Source organism: Ostrinia nubilalis, chromosome 15 (genome assembly GCF_963855985.1).
Source record: "Ostrinia nubilalis chromosome 15, ilOstNubi1.1, whole genome shotgun sequence".
NCBI classification, from domain to species: domain Eukaryota; kingdom Metazoa; phylum Arthropoda; class Insecta; order Lepidoptera; family Crambidae; genus Ostrinia; species Ostrinia nubilalis.
In genome coordinates this window covers 5,747,746-5,768,238 of record NC_087102.1, presented here as the reverse complement: position 1 = coordinate 5,768,238, position 20,493 = coordinate 5,747,746, and the positions used below count along the sequence as shown (strand labels likewise).

Below are 20,493 nucleotides of genomic sequence, written 5' to 3'. Positions count from 1 at the left end.
TTTTTATTTCGTTGTAGTAGAAGCTATTTTGGCGTAAAAATGAGCTGAGACTCGAATATCAAATGATTGGTATGACGACAATAAAAAAACTCATGATATTATTTTACAAGTAAGCTTTTAACACGTCCCAGTATTAATTAACCCCTGCTTCGGGTCAATAAATGGGGATAATAATAGTCAGATATCTATGTATCTTTATGTACCTTTAGTATGATTTTAATAGGTTTAACATACAATGGAAATATACTCTAGCATCAGTATTAACCGCTAAAATACGAGTAGTATTGTGCAGTTTCGTATTAGTTATTATTACTATGTTGCCCACAATAGTTTTAGTAGTACAGTCGTTTGTTACTTTGAGGAATTTTGCGTCATTACTTTATACGTATGTAGTTTTTGTGCGTAATTATTAAAGCAAATTGGTTGTAACAGCGTTGTGTTAACCCTACAATGTTGCTTAATGATCATAAAGTACTACTAAGAGTAGATGGGTATTGTGAATTGTAAATTATTGCAGCTATCACAACAATTACGAAGCTCAGAACTTAGCAGAGCTTTAGCTAAGTAAAGCTTGGAATGTAAGCTTGCTTGTCTTTGCACTTGTCAGACTAATTAATTTGTCCAGATTTACCATAAATAAGACATTTCAATTGAGTGAAACTAAATAATAATAAAAAATATTCCTGCTATGATGTTATTCTGTGTTAATCAGTGATGATGTTAATCAGTGGTTCTCAACCTTTTCTGGATCAGAGACCACCTTGTTTTCTTTATTAAAAAAACTGAAACCAAAATCTCTAAATAGATATTATTTAAAAGGAAGACATTGATTTAGAAAATCAAATACGATATCGTTTTAATTTGAATTTTGAGCGTGCATTCGTCTGTATAAGTTTGGTAATTACTTAATACTTAAACCCTGTCATGATACGAAATTTAAAATCGTTCGCGAACCATTTATAACTTGCGGACCATCGGTGGTCCGTAGACCACAGGTTGGGAACCCCTGTTCTAAAATAACAAACCAAAATATGTTGGTGTTATCATTCAAAAATATTGCGTAAGCATTTCTACAGGAAAACATCTAAAAATTTCACAAAAGTGACATCACGCTACAGTCATATACAAATCAACACCTACGACATTTTAAAAGCCACACGCACGCGTTCACCTTTAGAGGTGTATCTTCTAATTAATCATTTATTGACTCATAGGTTTTGAAATTAACTATACCGTGGCAAATCTTAATCGTGATGCATAAAGTTGTGGCGATATTTATGCGATACTGGTTATACAAGCGACTGTATTACACAAGCTTTAGAAGCTATATCAGATAAGATATATTACCTACTACTCATATTCTCTAATACAGCAATGATTCATAATTACATCGTTTTATTAAGCTCTATCAACCACCAAACACTGTAAAACGTGCTTGATATTAGTGAGATGAGAATAGTGTATCTGGGGGCACGGCAGTGCCCCCACCAAGTCGAGCAAAAAAGCGGCACGGCCGTACCATCCTTTTCTCGAAGCAATTCAGGCCATTTTCGACCGCCTGTAACTTCGTTGTGGATAAAACTAGAAGGCTGAATTTTCATTAGCTATGCAGGCATTGTAAAGACACGGTATATTTAAAATTTCATTAAATTTGAACCAGTAGTTTAAGAATTATAACGGGTCAAAGTTACTTAATTTTGTCACTCACTGACTGACTCACTGACTCACTGACTCACCGATCATCAAAACTCTAAGGCACTTCTAGCAGACCTAGAAGCTTCAAATTTGGAATATAAGTAGTGTTTGGTGTATGAATCAAGGAAAAACTAAAATATTTGGGGGCACGGTAGTGCAACCGCCAAGTCGAGTAAAATTTTTCAATTTCGGTCCAGTTTTCTAGATACATAACTGCTGTCTACAAAATACAAAAAGAAATGATATTTGGGGGCACGGTAGTGCAACCGCCAAGTCGAGTAAAATTTTTCAATTTCGGTCCAGTTTTCTAGATACATAACTGCTGTCTACAAAATACAAAAAGAAATGAGATCCCATCAAAAACAATACTTGTCAAAAAAACCAAGTCTCGCAACTCAGTTGTTCTACGGTAAAAAGTTGTGAGATCCATGTAATACCAAGTCCAGGCCAGGAAATCTTTAACGTTTTACATAAATATATTGACTTGGCCATCGCATGAAAACACGTGTAAATTAAATTATTTAGTGCGATGGCCAAGTCAATAATTTATGTAAAACGTTAAAGATTTCCTGGCCTGGACTTGGTATTACATGGATCTCACAACTTTTTACCGTAGAACAACTGAGTTGCGAGACTTGGTTTTTTTGACAAGTATTGTTTTTGATGGGATTTATTTTACTTGTAGCTAGACGTGGATATTTAAATTATAATTAAATAGTTTAGATTCTATATTTATAGGTATCATCTAAGTATGTATAGGTTAGTTTGGAGCTTGGTAATGGGTTTAGAGGACATAATTTATGTCATGTTTTAGCCTATTATGAAAATGTATGTTGTTTAGCGGTACTAATTCAATTTGTTTTTGTGACTAAGTCAAAACAATTTATCTACACAATATTGAAGATATCTTAGTTCAATTATACCTATATTAATCACCTAAATTTTTTATTGATTCTGAAATATAAATGTTGAGAAAGTGAAATGAATGAGGAACAATGGTGTTTTGTTTATTTACTTCATGATGTCATTACTAACCGTCGTAAGTTTATTGTTTTCATGACTAAGTTTGATATGCCCTTAATTACCATGTAGGTAATGCCTAAAGCACTACGTGACAATTGACACGAAGTCGATCATTTATCCTGATGGAATAGTTCATACTGATTGCTCAGGTATTACGCCAATCAATCATTGCTTACGTTTCTCGTAGGGAATACCTTTTTGCAACCTGTGGTTACAATGACTTATTTTTATGGAATAGTACTTTCTTAGAATACAACTCAGTTTCGCATCCAGGTTAGTCGGGTTTTACAATGAGTATAGTTTTGAGTTCGTTCGTTCGTTTCAGCCAAATGACGTCCACTGCTGGACAAAGGCCTCCCCCAAGGTTTTCCACAATGAACGGAGTTTTGAGTATTCTATGAAAATATGACAGGAGTTCAAAGGACAGACGTCATGACCTGTGAGATGTGAATCATCGAGGTGTGTTCTTGAGATCGCTCTTTGAGTTCACAACTTGCGGTCTAGTGACTCATGGTAGATCCGCGAGTGCTGTATTCAAATTTTAGTTCGGAAATGAGTCGTAAAGGGCAAAGGTCGCTTTCTCGTTAGTTACTTAACATATTTTGGTACAGTCAGCATCAAATAGTTCGTGACATGCAAAACGGTCAAAAAGCCAACAAAACCTTATTAAAATTGTATCAAAGACGTGTTGCGAACTGATTGGTTATTTTATCTATTTGACCCTGACTGTATGGAACTAAGTAGGATTTTTTCTATTATTTAGTCAGTCAATGTTTTAAACAGAGTAAACCTTAAAAGGATGCAAAAGAACCCAAATAAGACCTAAAATTTATAATAAAGAGCAATATTTCTTATTATTAATTTAGGAAAAGGTAGATTCTATTCAGACGACCAGTAACAGCACATTCCCCAAAAATAACAGGGATAGTTGATGATTTCATTCTTTTTAACAATATATTTAAACAAATAGTATCTAAACAAATTCAATATTAAACGCATCAAAATATCACAGAGACCCGCATAGTTTTTGTATTAAAAACCTCTCCATTTGTATAGGATTAAAACAATTCTAAAGATAATCACTCAAACGGTTTGTCACAAACGTACGAGTATTATGTCACAAGAACCCCAAAACATAACATTTTCAGAAAGCCGTGACAGACGTAGCTGCTGTTGCCAACTTCTGTCAAGATGGTATAAAAAGCATAGAAGATACCTCACACAACCTATTTAATGTCGCATTCGTATATTTAGATTCAGTATTTCTGTCCTATTTTTACATACCAAAATTGTTTGTTTCCCTAATATAAATAAATAAAAATAAAATAAAAATAGTAAGACTTACAAGGAATCATTAGGGCTGTTTAAAAAGCAAACATTTAAATCGACTCTATAGATGGATTGCTCTCACCAGTCCTTGCTGCCTAAATAGTAATAGCTATACGGAAAGCATGGGATATTTTGTCAGTCCTGTTTAAAAGATACAGAGCCTTGAACTATAATAATACTGATAAACGCTGTATTAAGTTGCCTTAAAAATCTAAATTTAAATTGAACGAAAAACTCTTACTAAGACTTACTATTACTAAGACTTCATGGTAATAAGTTGGCGATGTCAATTAGGCTGGGTTGTACTATCATACTTTAACTATAACAATCGTCAAAACTCTCTCAAACTCCATTCAAAAAACACCGGTTATGGTTAAAATAAGGTGGTGCAAGTTAAGCAGCATTACAGCCTTAGTGTAAGTTAGGACATCAGGGTGATGTTTGACGTAAATAGGTGCTTCTATCCTTATTCCTTTTGCTGCTCAAGACTTTATCTCGGTGCTTAACCACTTTAATGCTTTATAAAGTAGAATCTCGTGAGTTGATGCTTATCGGGGACCTTACGTCGCATTCTTTGTACCTTAAACGGAGTTGTGTGAGATTAAAGTTTTTGCAAGAAGCGTGTTTCGTGAATTTGCGATGGTTAGCCGAAAGTTATCATAGTTAGGCGGCTTACACGTTTTATGGGAGTTGTGAACTGTAATCTGATGAGCTTTGGTGACCCTGAAGGAGCTGTTTGAACTTAACGTAGAGGTACAACAAAGCTCCTGATCACGTCTGCTCTGACTTTATTTGTTTAGATTTTTCTACCAAATAGTCCTTTGTGGTTGCTCCAATGATTGAGCAATTTGCTACAGTGAAATAAAATAAAGTTTGTAGATTCGAACGCTTTTGAAAGTGAAAAATAAGAGAATAGATATCACGAGGAAACGCACATTTTGGCGGATATTACCTTGAATTGCTATAATTCAGTTTTACTTTCACAATAAAAGCTTTATTAATTAGGATAAGGAGCCATACGAAGGAAAGAATAATTCACATTAAAGTAACATTTTACTTTATAAACAGTAGAATCTGTCAGCCATCATGAACACAAACCGAAAGCTTCTCAAACCAGTACTGGTTTACAAAGTAGCCTAATCACAGTCAAACAAAACAATGCCATTTAGAAAGTACACCACTATGCCCCCCAGTCACGGTAATGTCAGAAGCCGAAAATCATCATCAATTTACCAGTACCGAAATAAGTGGAGGTGTCGTGAGTGAGACGCACGGTAGCGCCGCGAGCCACCGGCGGCTTCCCACAGCTGATAGAAAGTAATGTGATCGCCACTTTTCGCCATGCGATACGCGATATTAATACCTGTGGCTTTAAGTGTCGCTTTCCAAACACCATTGGTCGTAAGACGGTCGTTGGCGGCACTCTTGTGGTGCTCTTCTAATGCTGTAATGGCTTCTTTCATCTAAATTCAATTTATATGTTAGCCATGTGCTGTTTTTTAAATTTTTGGCAGAGCATTCTGCTGGATGATTCTTAAAAGTCAATAAATGACATATTTTTCAATACAAATTAGACAAAATTCAGGCAAATTCAACAAGAAAAAAACTATCAAAAGAAAAGTAATTTATTGGTTCTGGTACTAAATTTTATTTCTTTCAAAAATATGTGCATAATAAAAACAAAGCTGGAAAGCTAGTAAAGTAGTAATTCGCATGTAGAGCTGCTACAAAATATGCATTATCTGAAAAATTAAGTGAGTCTAAATCTTATAACTAACATTTTCAATGTATCGCTGTTGGTTTCTATAAATAAATAAAAATGTTAAATCTTAATGTAGCAAAATTACAAGCCAAGAAAAAAGAAGATCAGAAATCATAACCAGCCAGAATTTTCCACAAAACACCCGGTGAGTCACCCCAGACTGTTAAACAGAATAATGTCGCGTATTATACCGCCTACTCGGCGTTTTCCGCGCTACCTGTTCGTGGTGGGGGCTGCGCGCGCGCCTTCCGCGTAACGTTATCAGTAGTTTCGGCACCCTCGCGCGCAGTTGCCAAACGCACACGCTCACGGACGCACGTCTATCTTATTGACACACGCCTCCGCTTACGCACACACGCGATTCACAACCTTACAGTGACCACATTTAAAGCCATTCATTTATTCATGTTTCGGACAGTGAAAGTGTTATTACTGCTTTTAAAGCAATAAAGTTCTTTAATCTCTACATCGAAGGTGCGTATTTTGAATTTGAATTTTTATTTAGTTAATAAACTTGTTAAGTGAGCTGTATCGTAAAACATCGCATTGATAAGTCGCTACTTAATATTCTGAGTACACGTTTCTTAGTGCGGTGTAAAATTATTTTGACCCGTAGGTCACTAAGTGCTTGAATTATAATTGATTTTATTCAAGTGCCCTTTACTGGTTTTAGTCTGTTTATTCACGGCTAATGTAGTTTATAAAACGTTTTATTTACTGTGCTTTATTGTCATTTAATATTGTGTAAGGAATTTCAAAGGTTTGTTGTTATTAATTTACGAATTTTTGAGATTCCTTTGTTTCATGTTTCATTTCTAATCATACCTTCTTTTGTCTTTCTTAATCGCGTTCTTTGCATGGTTCATTCCCTTAAAATCTTTTCTCGTTCATCAAACGATCGCAATTTTACATAGAGTTTCAGTCCGTATTTTCACGTCCCCTAAAAGACTAAAAGAGAGTCAAAAACAGTAATTAGTTCCACCTTAGTCGTCCAACCTACTATCTCGATACCTACTCCGCCTCGTAAAACCTTACTCCCCGCGCGATAGAGTCGCAATCCGCTTGCGCGCCGACTGATAAGCTATCACTCTGCAGAACGCCCCGCCCGATCGCACCACATCATAGCCCAGACAAAATGTTCGCTGTGATGCAGATTGACGAAGACCACACACGGGATTTTAGGCGCAAGCTGCGACCGAAATGCGAGTTTGTTTGCAAGTATTGCCAACGTCGCTTCACGAAGTCTTACAACCTGATGATACATGAGCGCACGCATAAGAGCCCAGAACTGTCCTTCAGCTGCGAGGTTTGCGGGAAGAGTTTCAAACGGCAGGACAATCTACGCCAGCACAGGTTAGTGCCTTTTTTAATATCTGGTTAACTTTATCCAAAGAATAAGGCTGAGTTGCAACACCAACTTTAATGATAACCTATGTTTTTGTAGAGATTTTTGTCAAATTTTTGACGTTTGTTATAGTTAAAGTAAGATGTTGCAACCCAACCTAAGATTTTAGCAGTTTTGTTGCCAAATAAGTCCGTTTTTAAGTTTTGTGATAAAAAATAGTTATTAATATTAAGTAAAGGACTGACTTTTAAAAGTTTAAACTTTTCAGTGGATAGTAAAAAACTGTGTTGATGATACAATATTTGTGTCAGATTCATACAGTTACTTGCAATTTTAGCAAAATATTCTAACATTTAATCATAAATAATCTATGTAAAATTATTTCACGGAAAGTTTTATTACGATTTTAAATTGTTTATGTGTAATTAATTAGTTAATTTTGTAGAAAACTATGCGCCGTTACAACCCTTTCAAGTTGTCGTTAATTATACAATCATTAGCATCGCTTTCAACTTTACAAATTAATAGTAATTATAATTAATTAATGTCACTGTCATGAATGTCGAATACCTATTTTTACTTTAAAATTGTAATGATCATTCATATACGCACGATTTAAAGTATGTAGTTGCCGAATTGGTTTTCCTTATGTCACCAATAACCATGGATTATTACAAAAACATCAATATTAGGTACTCAAAATCCCAAACCGTCACCTCTGACCTAAATCCCATACCAAACCTTGGTAAATAAAGCCTATATTGGTCTGCATTCTCGCGGTTACCACCGTCAGGTGTGACAAGGTTGTGGGCAGACTGTCAAAAGCAATTAGGGCCCGATCTGTCACAGACTGTCACCTGACCGTAGCTACTAGCATTACAGAACCTAGTTCTGACACGTGCGGTACATCTCGTGTTACTAAATATATAGAAGCTTACGTAATTAAATTGCTTCTATTGGCATCGTTACAATTTACAAGAAGCATGGAATACAGCAAAAAGAACACGGATACTAAAAATGTTTTCATAAAAGCTTTTCAAATGAATGATAATGCTATTTATGTTTGGAAGTAGGTAAGATACACACAAGTACCCAATCTTGAAAAAGCTCAGAGAAAACAGAAGAAGTACTGAAGTGAAGGGAGAAAAAGGACTAACTTGAAATGGTCCCGTTTATCGTAGCATCCTCGCTGAAAATTTCCATGATGTCGACATCAAATCCATGTGGCAATGAAATGCTTAACGGTACACAATTGACGGCTGTAATTTATAGCTGATGTTTGTTTTGTTATCTCTAGTCAACATGTAGATTACTGGGTACCTACTGCAATATACCTAATTATTAGGTTGAGTCCACATGGTGCGTTAACATCAGAAGTCTAAAAATGCGAAAGTACCAAAAGTAAAAGATATCGAAAAATATCAAGACCTACTTTATATCTCTAAAGCTTTTCTTAAGATATGTCTCTTTGCAGTATAATTTAATACCTAATTGTCAGGACTGATTCGTACCCAACATCTTTTTTGCAAGATACACTCATCAAGTGTTACTGTAAAAAAGGGAAATCTAACAAAGTCATCAAGTTAAGTTCGTTAAACTCCACAATTCAAGGTGCATTCACACGTCGGGTGTCACTCTGTTAGTTTGTCATTTGTCACTGTAATTAACATACAATGACTTGGTAGCAGCTTGTTGAAGGATCGTTAGATCCGCGGGTTGGATTCTGACGTCTGAACCTAAAGTGGCTTTTTGAGTAATTTTATTTAGCTTACTTATTAGGGTGTAAATCAAGGTTTTTTAGTAGGGTAGTATAATAGATTTAGCGTATAACTGAGTCAGGTATAGGAGCGGCACAGGAGGTATTTGTTATGTCAAACGTCAGCGAGACTTCAGATTTGTATGTTCTGTCACGTCATATCAAAATCACCCCTCCCGTGCCGCTTCCATACTTCAGGTATTGACTGAGTTAAGCGCTAGATATACAGGGTGTCCCAAAAAGTAGTGTCAAGCCGAAGTCAAGAGGTAGTGCATCACTAGAGCTATCCAAATCACCGTGACTTTTGATAGTTTTCGAGCTTTGATTTTTTTTACGATTTCAAAAATCGCGGAACATACATGGTGGTGATTTGGATAGCTCTTGTGATGTTCTACCTCTGGGCTTTAGCTTGACACTACTTTTGGGGACACTATGTATAATTTACTAAGCTTTATCTCTTGCATAGGCTTAGTCTGCTCTGCAGTTTTCAAAATTTCAAGTTTCAAGATCAGGTCCGTTAAGGACATTGTGGAATGATGAGTAGGTACCGTGCTTCAGTGACACTTCAATTTTGTGCGAAAATTGGAAGTCAAATAAATTGTGATACATCACTCAAAGAAGCAAAGCTGTAAATAACGTAATCCACAAATGTGCGAAGAAATAATTTATATGGTCAATTGATTTATCAATCTTCTTAGTTTCTGCATGCGCTTGTAACCGTGGTACCATCCGCTCCGTTACGCCACGATGAAGATTTCGCACGAGATTAAAACTAACCTCTTTTGTTGACATTTCAAGGAATGAAATGCCATTCGATTATCGCAATAGAAAGTGGAATGGGTTCACATATTAATTATGGGGCTCCTATTTTTAAAGGAGCCCGCCCACTTTACAAGAAACGCGAATACACTCAGAATGGGACTTGCGTAAAACAGAAATTAGTTTTTTATAATATTAGACGAATTCTCCGCTTTCCTAACTATGGATGGGAGCAATAGCCATCGAACCCTGCTCAGACTTTCAAAAAATAGAAAAAGATTTTAAAATCTAACATAACAATAACTATGTTTATTGATGGTTCCAATCAAATGAGCTTTTAATCTAAAGAAAGCGCATTAAGTTGTTTTACTTGTCTAGGAACGTCAATGACAAACGCAGCCATCTGTCTGTATCTGTCTAGATTGTAGAAAGTAAACACAATGGAATCAATCAGATATAGACAGACAGGCACAGGATTATAGACTTTAGAAACAATATTTCTGGAATGCCCGGAATCAGGAACAACATATCGTAACAACAAAAGTTTCCGTGTGAATCTGTTGAGAGGGCGATCCTGCTACCGCGAGATGGTCGATAGATCACGGCGTGCGAGTCGTGAGCTCGTGACGTGTTCGTGTGTTAACGGTGCTTAATGGGCCCTAATGCTTCCGAAACTGTGCGAACGCGGACGGTAGCGAGAGAGAACACGTGACCGCCCCAGTATAATTTGCAGGGCATGAAGGGTTACCAGTTACGATATTTTATCGCATGATCCAGGAGTTGCGACATTTTTTCCTGAATTTGTCGTTGCATAATTCTTCATCAGGACATTTCAAAACTGAGCAAGCACTAGCTCTTGTTGCTGTGACGTGGCTGTTTAACTCGTAGCATTTCTAGATCTTTGTCTCAATTTATTCTATTTTGTAGCACATAATGAATTAATTCTTGAAGAGATTTGTACTAGAAGTGAGTTTTGTTAATATTGGAATTTCAATCCAAAATTGTCAAAATATTTTACAAGTGTTTTTTGTTTTTGCCAAGCTTTAGGATATTTAGGCTTTTGAGTGTATGTATTTCTGTTTCATCGAAATCTCCTGCAGCCTTTTAATCGATTTTGAAGTGATCATTGTTATTAGCTCCATCTCCATCATCTCCGACATAATCATAACTGTCTGTCTTTTTGTTTTCTTCCATTTCGCGTCAGCTTCCTGAATTTTTTTATCATTAACACTGGCAACCTTACACCTTAAAGGGAACAGCACTGTGCATCAAGCCTAACCGTTTACGATGATTGCCGCGATTTGTCTGACGGCCATATATGTGGGTGATGAGCAGACTTCCTATTCGGGTATTTTATGGCTTGCCGGCTGAACTGTGTAAACGGTTACGGTGTGCAGTTACTCTAATGTTCTGTTGAGGTAGCTGAATAATAGAAGACCTCATATTGAGAATCTCCCAATACAGAAAAATGGGAAGGGTTTTTTCCTTTTTAGATAGATTTGTAGAAGTTGTAATTCATACAATAAAGTACTTACTACGTAATTGGTCGTATCTTTGCGAATCTACATTTAGCGTTATCTAAATCAATGCTGCCAACTTTTTGCACCATACGCATTTTATCATAATAAAATGTGCAGGCGTGTCATGATAGAATTGATAGTGATGCCTACATAGTCAAAATTAAGTGCCAGATTCAGTGGAAAAATCACGAACTGGCAACACAGCAACACTCTCCAAAAATTTCTCTCACCTCTCAAATGGTCTCACCTCGTCAAAACCAGTAAGGTCAACAGCACAACCGTTGCCCCCTAACCAGAAGCGGTAAAAGCACTGGCCGTAATGAGGGATGCGTGCGAACCGTCGCGGTCGGCCCGTGTGATAGCGCCGTGAACCCCCCCCGGCCACGCTACTGATTGTTTTTGCTAAATAACCGTACATGTCTTCCGTTGGTGAAATTGCTTTTGTGTTTTCTTCCTGGATGTGCCACTTTGGCGATAGAGCCATCATCGATACATCAAACGCTTCTCGGATTGAATAGATTATTGTGTTGTTGGGTTCTGAATTTGCTAGTTATTTTGTGGTACTTTTCAAATTTAGTATTCATATGTTTTTTTATATGGCTTTGGGTATTTGAGGTGTTATTTACTGATTAGATTGATTAACTTTTTGTATTCAATTAATTGCCAAAAAAATTGACGTGTCTATTGTAACTTTGTAATAACTAGATGAATTATCATCTCTCTATTTATTACGCCTACCTAAAACTTAAACAGACTAGTCTGTGAATCTAACAATACACTGAAACCCACTCATTATTACCTCCAGTAGCTTTAATCTAACTAGACGATCGTAAACAATAGATTCAATTCACTTAATTAAGATTAGAAACAGTCTCAGCCCGATGTCCTATTTAGTTAGCGCACTGGGTCATCACTGCGCCCGCGCATTCGCCATCGCAATCGATCCTGATAGATCCATTCGATTCACGACTCGTGCGAATCGAGCTGACATTCTGATTAAATCGGTAATCGATTGGGCTTGTGCAGATTTTAAGACTGATCAGATATTTGATGTTATTATAAAGAACGCTTGGTGAAGTTTTTTTACAGTTTTGCTGTCTTTTAAGCATAGGATTTAGTTTGGTGACAAGTTGATGTACATACAATTTTTCCCAAGCTACTACATGTCATATTTATTTATTTATTTTATTTATTTAGGAAAACCAGGGTTTTACAGTGTCATATTCAGGGATGAGTTGATCAAGATAATTCCAAAGTATAAAAGACTAAGTAATTATTTTGTTTTTATTCAATATCCAAAAAATTTGAAGTATTCTAACGCTGTTTTTGTTTATGAATGTGTCTCTTGCTCAAACGTTAATTCTGTTGTCGCGTTGCTGTGACGTTGAAATAATATTTTAGTTAGAATGAAGGATACTGATAGATCATTTCCTACTATATTATTGTTTTAACCCTTTGTTCGAATGCATCTAAAATCGAAAGTGTTCCAAGCACTGTCATCAGTGGAACTGGAATCGTCCCGATCTCAAAGGGCGTAGGTGACGGCATTTATTTCACTTCCGCGGCAACACTGGGCCACTTCGTGAGCACCCTCTATGTGGCTGTGGGAAAACAACTCTTTGTTTCAGGTGTATACAGGGTGTGCTAGTTTCATTTAATTAGTTTCATCTAATTTATTCAGAGTTTTTTGTATGTATTATTTTTTGGTTTAATATTTATCTACGGCGTTGATCTGAAAGCTTATGGCAGTAGAATATGCTCTGTTCACATCGCAATATCATTGATTGTTTTTGTCATTGGTTATTTTGACTTTCCTCTTTAAGTGCGTTTCATGTTTCTCGAGGTTAGGTTATTTATCTGTTTGTTTCACGTAAATTTCAGTTCTGTTTAATAAAAACAGAGTAGTCATTATAAGTACTTGTAGATAATTATTGTAATAAGTAGTTACCATTTTATTTACAAAAAGATAATTCATTAATTGAATTTCGAACCTCCTCTATACCGAGCGAGATTTCTCAAGGAGCACCTAATTAACCGCAAGCAGCACCTCGCCGAACAATTGTGTAGTCGATATCTAGCAGATAGCGCGTATACCTACCCGAACAATCTATGTTCCATCGGGAATGCAAAGCCGTGAAGAAAAAGCATCGGATCAGGATTTGTGGTGTTTGAATTGTTGCGAAGGAAAACCGGATTTGTGGAGTCATTAATAAAGTTTTAATTACGTTACACATTTTTTGAGTGTGCCTTGTAGTAGGGTTGACTGCTCGAATTTGGAGTCTAATTTAATTTATAATTTGAGCTGTGAGATAATAGTGATAATCTAGGACCTTATTGATGATGTGAGGTTGTCATTAGTATCTTCATACGAAAATTAACTATTTCAGAAAACGGGTTTAATATTAAGTTTTGTTGTATCTTTCATACGAAAATTACTCTTTCAGAAAACAGGGTTTTAATATTAACTTTTCTAGTTTTACGATTTCAAAGATACAGCCTGACAGTAGCAAATAACAAATCTTATAATAGACCACGTAAACATTTTTTTTTATCTGAACAAAGTTGAAAAAAATCGCCGCTAAATGACTCATGGTGCAGTTTATAAAGAACCCTTACCAGTTTTTAATGAACTTAAAGATTACACGGTTAACACGCTTTTGAAGAAGACATTGGTCGTGGGACGACGTTAATCCTTTTAAAATGTTGGACCAGCTCTTTGTTAAAACCAACCAAAAGGTTGGCAACATAGTTGTTTAAGCTTAACATAATCTTGTTTTAGGTTGTAACGGCGCATTTCAAATTCCACGAATGTCAAAAAAAGAATTACCGTTTTCAAAAAACGTTTTTAAGCTGTTTATTTTTGTTTTTGGTAACGGTATTTTAGGATAAACCTTCTTTTTAACAACTAACGTGTCACTAATTCTTTGCACACTTTTCTTTTGCACCAAATTAACTGTAAAAATCACATTTTTATTTGTAAAATTGGAAAAGATACGGTTTTTACTTGTAACTTTCTAATGATCAATGATTTAAATGGGTTTTTATTTAAAATATGATTGAAGAATATAATGGTTGTGATGTATACTGTCAAAAGGGCATCATCATTATCAGAAATATTAAAAAAACATTGAGTTTAAAATTATTAATTTGATTGCCCTTTTGATGGTACTTTGGAATAACTAATAATATTTTTTTCTCACTTGTTGTAGATGTAGTCAATGCTTGTGGCGGTGAAGGTGATGGAGTAAGCACGATCCAACCACAGCGGTCTCTCTTACACAATAGAGTAAGGATCTTCATGTTTTATAAACAAACAAACACACATTCATTTGTTTTGGCAACCCTAGCAGCACAAAGAATTAGGGTTGATAACTTTTTGTTGTTTTGAACTTCAATTACATTTGTATTTTTTTATGATTAATTATTTTTGTTTTGGCAACCCTAGTAGGACAAAGAATTAGGGTTGGTAATATATTCAATTTATTGTTTATTTTTTTGATGACAAATCACTAATAAGTTTTATTGAGGACCGCAAAAGTTAAAATTTGTAAATACATAGTACGAAATGATCGTGCTCTAAAAGCCCTACAAGCATTTTAGATTTTTCTTCATAACATCTTCTATAAAAATTAACACACTTGCTGACATGTTATTTAAATGTGAAATTAACAATATATTATTTGTTACAGAGAAATCCATTACAACTCAACAAGGGAGACTGCTTATCTAAGATGGTGATGCCTGACCACCACCAAAGTGACGTCACCACAAAAATTGGAATTAATATTTTTCTTCTTTATCAGTATTCGTGCTTCTTCATTAACTTCGCCAGAATGGGAAATTGCAATTTGGTTATAACGTTAAGGGTGTTAGCATTTCGGTTCCATGATATTCCAATTTAAATTATATTTGTGATACCTACATAAAACCTCTATGTGGTGTGGTGGCATAAAATTGTTACAAATAATCATACAAATGCATAATTTTTTTCTTCTTTTCTTCATTTTCTGATTGAGTACTGAAGAATTTGATCAATTATTTCGATTTTTGTCTTTTTTTCATGCATTTATGTGATTGTTTGGAAAACTGTTGACAGAATACAGCTGAACATTCTGGTGATTTGTAAATAGTATTTATTAGGTTAAGATAGCGATTAAACAGCTTAACTGCTTAGCTATATTTTAATGTAAAGTAATATTTATATTATATTTAAAAATATTGTTATTACTTTTAAGCGCCTAATACGTAGAACGTATGTTCTAAGCATTCCAGTTAACAAAAATGTTGAAGAAAAGATCGTATTTATTAATCAGTAATTTGTATTTGACATTTCACGTATTAATGTATATTTTGGTCGTTCCTAAAAATGAGTTAGTGTATCAATAGGTACTTGTAAAGATGTATCGAGTTGTATGTCTTGTTTGAATTGTTAATGTCAAAAGTTGCACTTACGATATTTTACATGTTTTATAAAAGGAAACTGATGAAAAGTTTTGCTTTGTTTAAAAACATTTTAATGCCTTTTGTACTTTTGATATTAACGATTAATTGGAAAAGGAAGCCATACTATGAAGAAATGATTATAATTAATTACTATAGTTTTGCTCTAGTTTATCCACGTATTAAATCTTATAATTAAGCATCATCTTCATCAAGCTTTTAGTAAATTTCTGTCTCGAAAGATCAAAGTACGTTGTGATTAATTACTTTGATTTATAAGGTTTTTTATTACACTTTGTAACATTCGACATGGAAAATTATATCTTAAACCATTGGCTTCCAATGAACTTTGCCATATTTCGATGCTTTTGCGAAATACATGCGGTAAGGTTATTAAAAATTATATTTCACGTTATAATTGTCTGTATACACGATATATAAATATGTTATATATGAATTGTCATATAAGACAGTAGCTAAACCGCTTTATGCTTTAATAATTATATAAAAACTAGAGATGGTAAAATATCCCATGTGCCAATAAATGGACAGGAGTCTGTCGTTAGCCATATTTTGACATAGTTTTTAGATGTATAAAATTATATTTAATATTTTTTGACTACTTATATTATATGTATGTATTCCTTTTATGTGTAGATCGATGGTAATAAACGATTGAATAATAATGATAAATTGTTGTTTTTCTTCAAATGTTAAATTTTAATCAAAATATGATTGAAACTGAAGCTTTTAATAGAATCAGTCCTGTTGTTAATATATTTTAACAAGACTACCTTTAGTTTGAGTAAAGTCGTGAATTAGATCATGATGGAAAATTAAATCTTTGACCCCTTGCCAGTGAAAGTTAACTGATGGATATGAAATTGGTAATGGTAATTCTGTGTTTTGCCAGTGGCTGATTAATATTATGATTAATGTACAGTCGACAGCACATCAGGTTACCCATTTTTGTTGCAAACTCGCCCTTAATACAACTGCACAAGAACCCACGGTGGTTACGTTGACGTGCCGTCGTCTGTACAGTTGCACATCAGGTCACAAATAATTTGTTGTAGCAAAATAGCATCAATGACAATGCTATAAGAAATCAGTGTTTACCTTGCTGTGCCTTTTGGGTTCGAACCCCATTTTCGAACACATTAACTTGACCTATTTCAAAATTTTGAATATTCTGGTCGTTTTTTACTGCTCTGTAAAGTCATCATACTGGATAAACGAAAAAAGAAGAAGCATTTGTCAAGGAAAAAAAACTAGTTCATAGATGAAACACTAGCATGAGTAATGTAAGTAGGTATGTAAAATATTTTATTCTCTTTCATAAGATAATGCGTCAGTTATCAAAATGGTATTTCCTATTACTCATATAGGCTGGAGTTATCTCAGATCAATCAGATATTACTAAAGTAAGATATACCTAGTATAGTGATTTACTTATAAATTTTACAGTTTATAGAAAAAAAGCGCAAATCATATTGAGCGACTGTCAACATAGCTTCGTAGAATTAGTCTACTTTCAAAAAAATTTACTACATTCAATTTTCGACGGCTTAGACAATTCCACTGCTGAACATAAGCCTCCACGTTGGACGCGTCCTAAGGCTCATAAAATGATGATCATGAGACTAATTAGGTAAGTACCTGAGGTCATATGCATTTCGAAATGTCCTGTTATGAATAAACAACTCTACCCAATAAAAATATAAAAAATGATTGTCAAAATCTTTATTCTAAAATTGTCTTTTAAATGTTCCTACTGGGAATTGAACCCAGAATCAAGTTCCATCCTTTGGACCACAGAGGCGCCACTAGATCAATAACGTTGCCTGATGAGTCAGCAGATCGGCAATCAAGTTGACAAACCATAACGAGGGCCCTAACACGTTGACCGAACTCAAAGGCGTCGACATAAATTTTATACAGCCTTATAAATTCCACACAAGTGTATTGCGCAGGGCTGCCTACAATAAAAAATGGAAATTCAAAATCTGTATCTGATTTGTTGAAGTGATTTTGGTGAGACATTGTGTGTAAGTAAGTATACATACTTTAATGATGTTTATTTTACTAACTAAAATAAAAAATAAGATGTAGAGCTGCCTTTTACAATGTCACTAAAAGTATTAAAAATCTTGAATACCCAGGAAGCTTTTAGTGAATGGTAGGTCAATTGATTGAATGTCACAATGGCAGAATCATAGTTACTTACCAATAACTAGAACTTGAAGATAGAAAAAAGAAACAGAAAAAGCCCGACCTTGACCTTGATGTCAAATACCTTAATTAAAATTAGCGCTAAGGAATGATTGTTGGTGCCTACTGAAAAAAACAAATTGGCAAAATGTAAAGGAAAAGTAACTTTTATTATTGTTTGTTAGAGTGACAACCCTAGAGTCAGCGGTCATTTGCAGCGCGAAACTGGTCCCCGCGTAACGCGGTGGCAGACTGCGCGGCTCGCGTTAGTCATCGCACTCATCACGCTGCGTAATCTACGAACAAACTTTTGAAATGAGAACATTATTGATTAAACTTAAAAATAGAACATCGAAAATTGGTAATAAACGTCTAATATTTTGAAGAACGAACGTTATAAAAAACAAATGAACATCGGTAAGGAAAAAATAAAAAGTGGTTGCATGACTATTCGCGCCGCTGCAACTTCTGTGTGGCCAGTATCAACAGTTTGGCCCCCAATAAAAAGTAAAAAAGTGGTTAATACTTAATCGCACCGCTGCAGATTCTGAGTGGCCAGGATCTACATACAGCCTGACCCCTAATACAATTTGATCGGTGAAGGTCTTAAGTAATGCAATAAAATTAAGTAGGACAAAATAGAAGGAGTGAAGCTAAGGAGCGACCTCAGCAATAATCAGTATAAGTAGTAAGTACTATTTTTTATGGCACATTTAGGTTGCTATTAAAATTTATCTGTAGCTAAAGGACATTCAATTTATAACTAAGTAGTTTATTTATTCCTCAATATTTGTTTAAACGGGTTTTTCTCTAAAACTTTTGCTAAATTGCAATATTTTAATAGAAGTTTAGTTTTATTGCCTAGTTTTAAAGAAAGAAGTAAAATTATTCACAATCCAGGGGTCAAAATTACTTCACCGTGTCGGTCTTAAATAAGCGTTTTTCTACTATCAATACACAACAATAACAGGCAGCCCTATAATATTAGGTCATTTGCAGAACTGGTTTCTTGTCCCGCGTAATGCGGTGGCTGCGATACAAACGTTAGTCATCGCTTGCGCCTGCGCCGGTATCAACGGATGATCTAATTTGATAGTCGTTTCATGCTTGCAAATCTATAATCACAATTTTATATGTAACAAAGTTTTAATTCTGTAATCAATTTACTCTTTTATAAGTGAGCACCGTTTTATGTTATACTTACACGGTCTAGAGTTGAGTTCATTGAGATGAAAACGTTTAGATTTGATTGATAGACTTAGACTGAGTTGCACCAACTTACTTTGACCGTAACTTTAACAATAACCGTTGCTTTTTGTATAGGGTTTGACAGATTTTTGACGTTTGTCAAAGTTAAAGTAAGATGGTGCAACCCAGCCTTACTATTGTAGCGAATATGCACTTTTATTCAACCAATAGAGTTGCTCCGTCCGTTTACTTACTGACTTACCGTACTTATCCTAGCGCTGGATCCGTTGTATGAACCAAATCTCGCTTTAAGCTTTGCGTCAAGATCCGCGTAAGCTTGCATTATCATAAACTTAGACGTTACTACATAAAATACAGTGGCTGACCCCATCATTTATTTTCGCCATGATATTAGGTACTATGCCTATAGATAGTTGTGACTTTTTACCATAATATTGTAGCCTGTTTTCGACTGTAGATACAGTCAACAACATCAAATACATAGTTCGTGACACCCAAAGTAGCCAAAAAGTTAGCGACGCGTCTTTGTTACAATAAAATTGGAATAGTTTGTGTTGTCAACTTTTTGGCCACTTTGGCATTGACGAACTATTTGACGGTGACTGTACGCAGTTCTAGATATGTTACAGTACGGTTGCACGCCTCATCCCAACTGTGTCACGAGTTGACACCCGTCGCCCATTATTCTGTGGTCCACATCACGTAACGAATCCGTGAGCGGTGCTCATTGCTCCCGGAGAAGAGCGTGAGTGTACCTACAAATACACCTACCTACATTATTATTTGAAACTAAGGTAAAGTAAAAAAAATATTCATAATAGTTTGCCCAACTTTATGTGTATTTATTTAACTGTGGAAACTTAATTGGTTTATGTGTTTTCTTACTGCACCTAAGTTAAATTATATTGTAACTGTATGTTTCCCAAAAATAAATAAATAAATAAGATTGGGTTCAAAGTTAGCAAAACCTATATTTTGTTACTGAAATTATTTATTCGTAATTCGTGTGTAACTAACATAAGTTATGCCTTCTAGAACTGTTAATGTGTGGTAGCCATAAATATTATTTATTACCTGAGTACTTTCTTGTAATGTGATTTCATTATAGACATACGTCAAATGGAGTATTGTATGTCTGTAAGAGTCTTATTACCTAGGAAATTTTTTAAATCAGTCTACTTTAATGGTTTTGAGATACTAGTTAGTTAAATCTGGAAATCATTCGGGGATATTCAGTGGTGGACGTTCTATGGGCGAAATGATGATGATAATGAGAGTTAGCTTTTAATCTTCCATTCGTTTCAGCTAAATGACGTCCACTGCTGGACAAAGGCCTTCCCCAAGGATTTTCACAACGACTGGTCCTGCGCTGCCTGCATCCAGGCACTTTCTGTGACCTTCACCAGAACGTCGGTCCACCTATAACACGCTACGCCTTCCGGCC

At 35.1% G+C, this 20,493-nt stretch overlaps 1 protein-coding gene across 2 annotated transcripts in view; it reads left to right on the top strand.

Moving 5' to 3' along the window:
* The window catches only part of LOC135078822 (protein drumstick), a 31,819-nt gene extending 15,497 nt beyond the window's left edge, over positions 1-16,322 (top strand). The window contains exons 1-4 of one of the 2 annotated variants that reach the window (XM_063973378.1): positions 6,089-6,283; positions 6,905-7,162; positions 14,399-14,475; positions 14,879-16,322. In XM_063973378.1, the coding sequence (XP_063829448.1) occupies positions 6,945-7,162; positions 14,399-14,423 (243 nt within the window). In that variant the 5' untranslated portion in view covers positions 6,089-6,283; positions 6,905-6,944 and the 3' untranslated portion in view covers positions 14,424-14,475; positions 14,879-16,322. Of the gene's footprint in view, positions 1-6,088; positions 6,284-6,904; positions 7,163-14,398; positions 14,476-14,878 lie in introns of those variants that run through there. The other variant, XM_063973377.1, reaches the window with a different exon arrangement.
* The last annotated feature ends 4,171 nt before the right edge of the window (positions 16,323-20,493 follow it).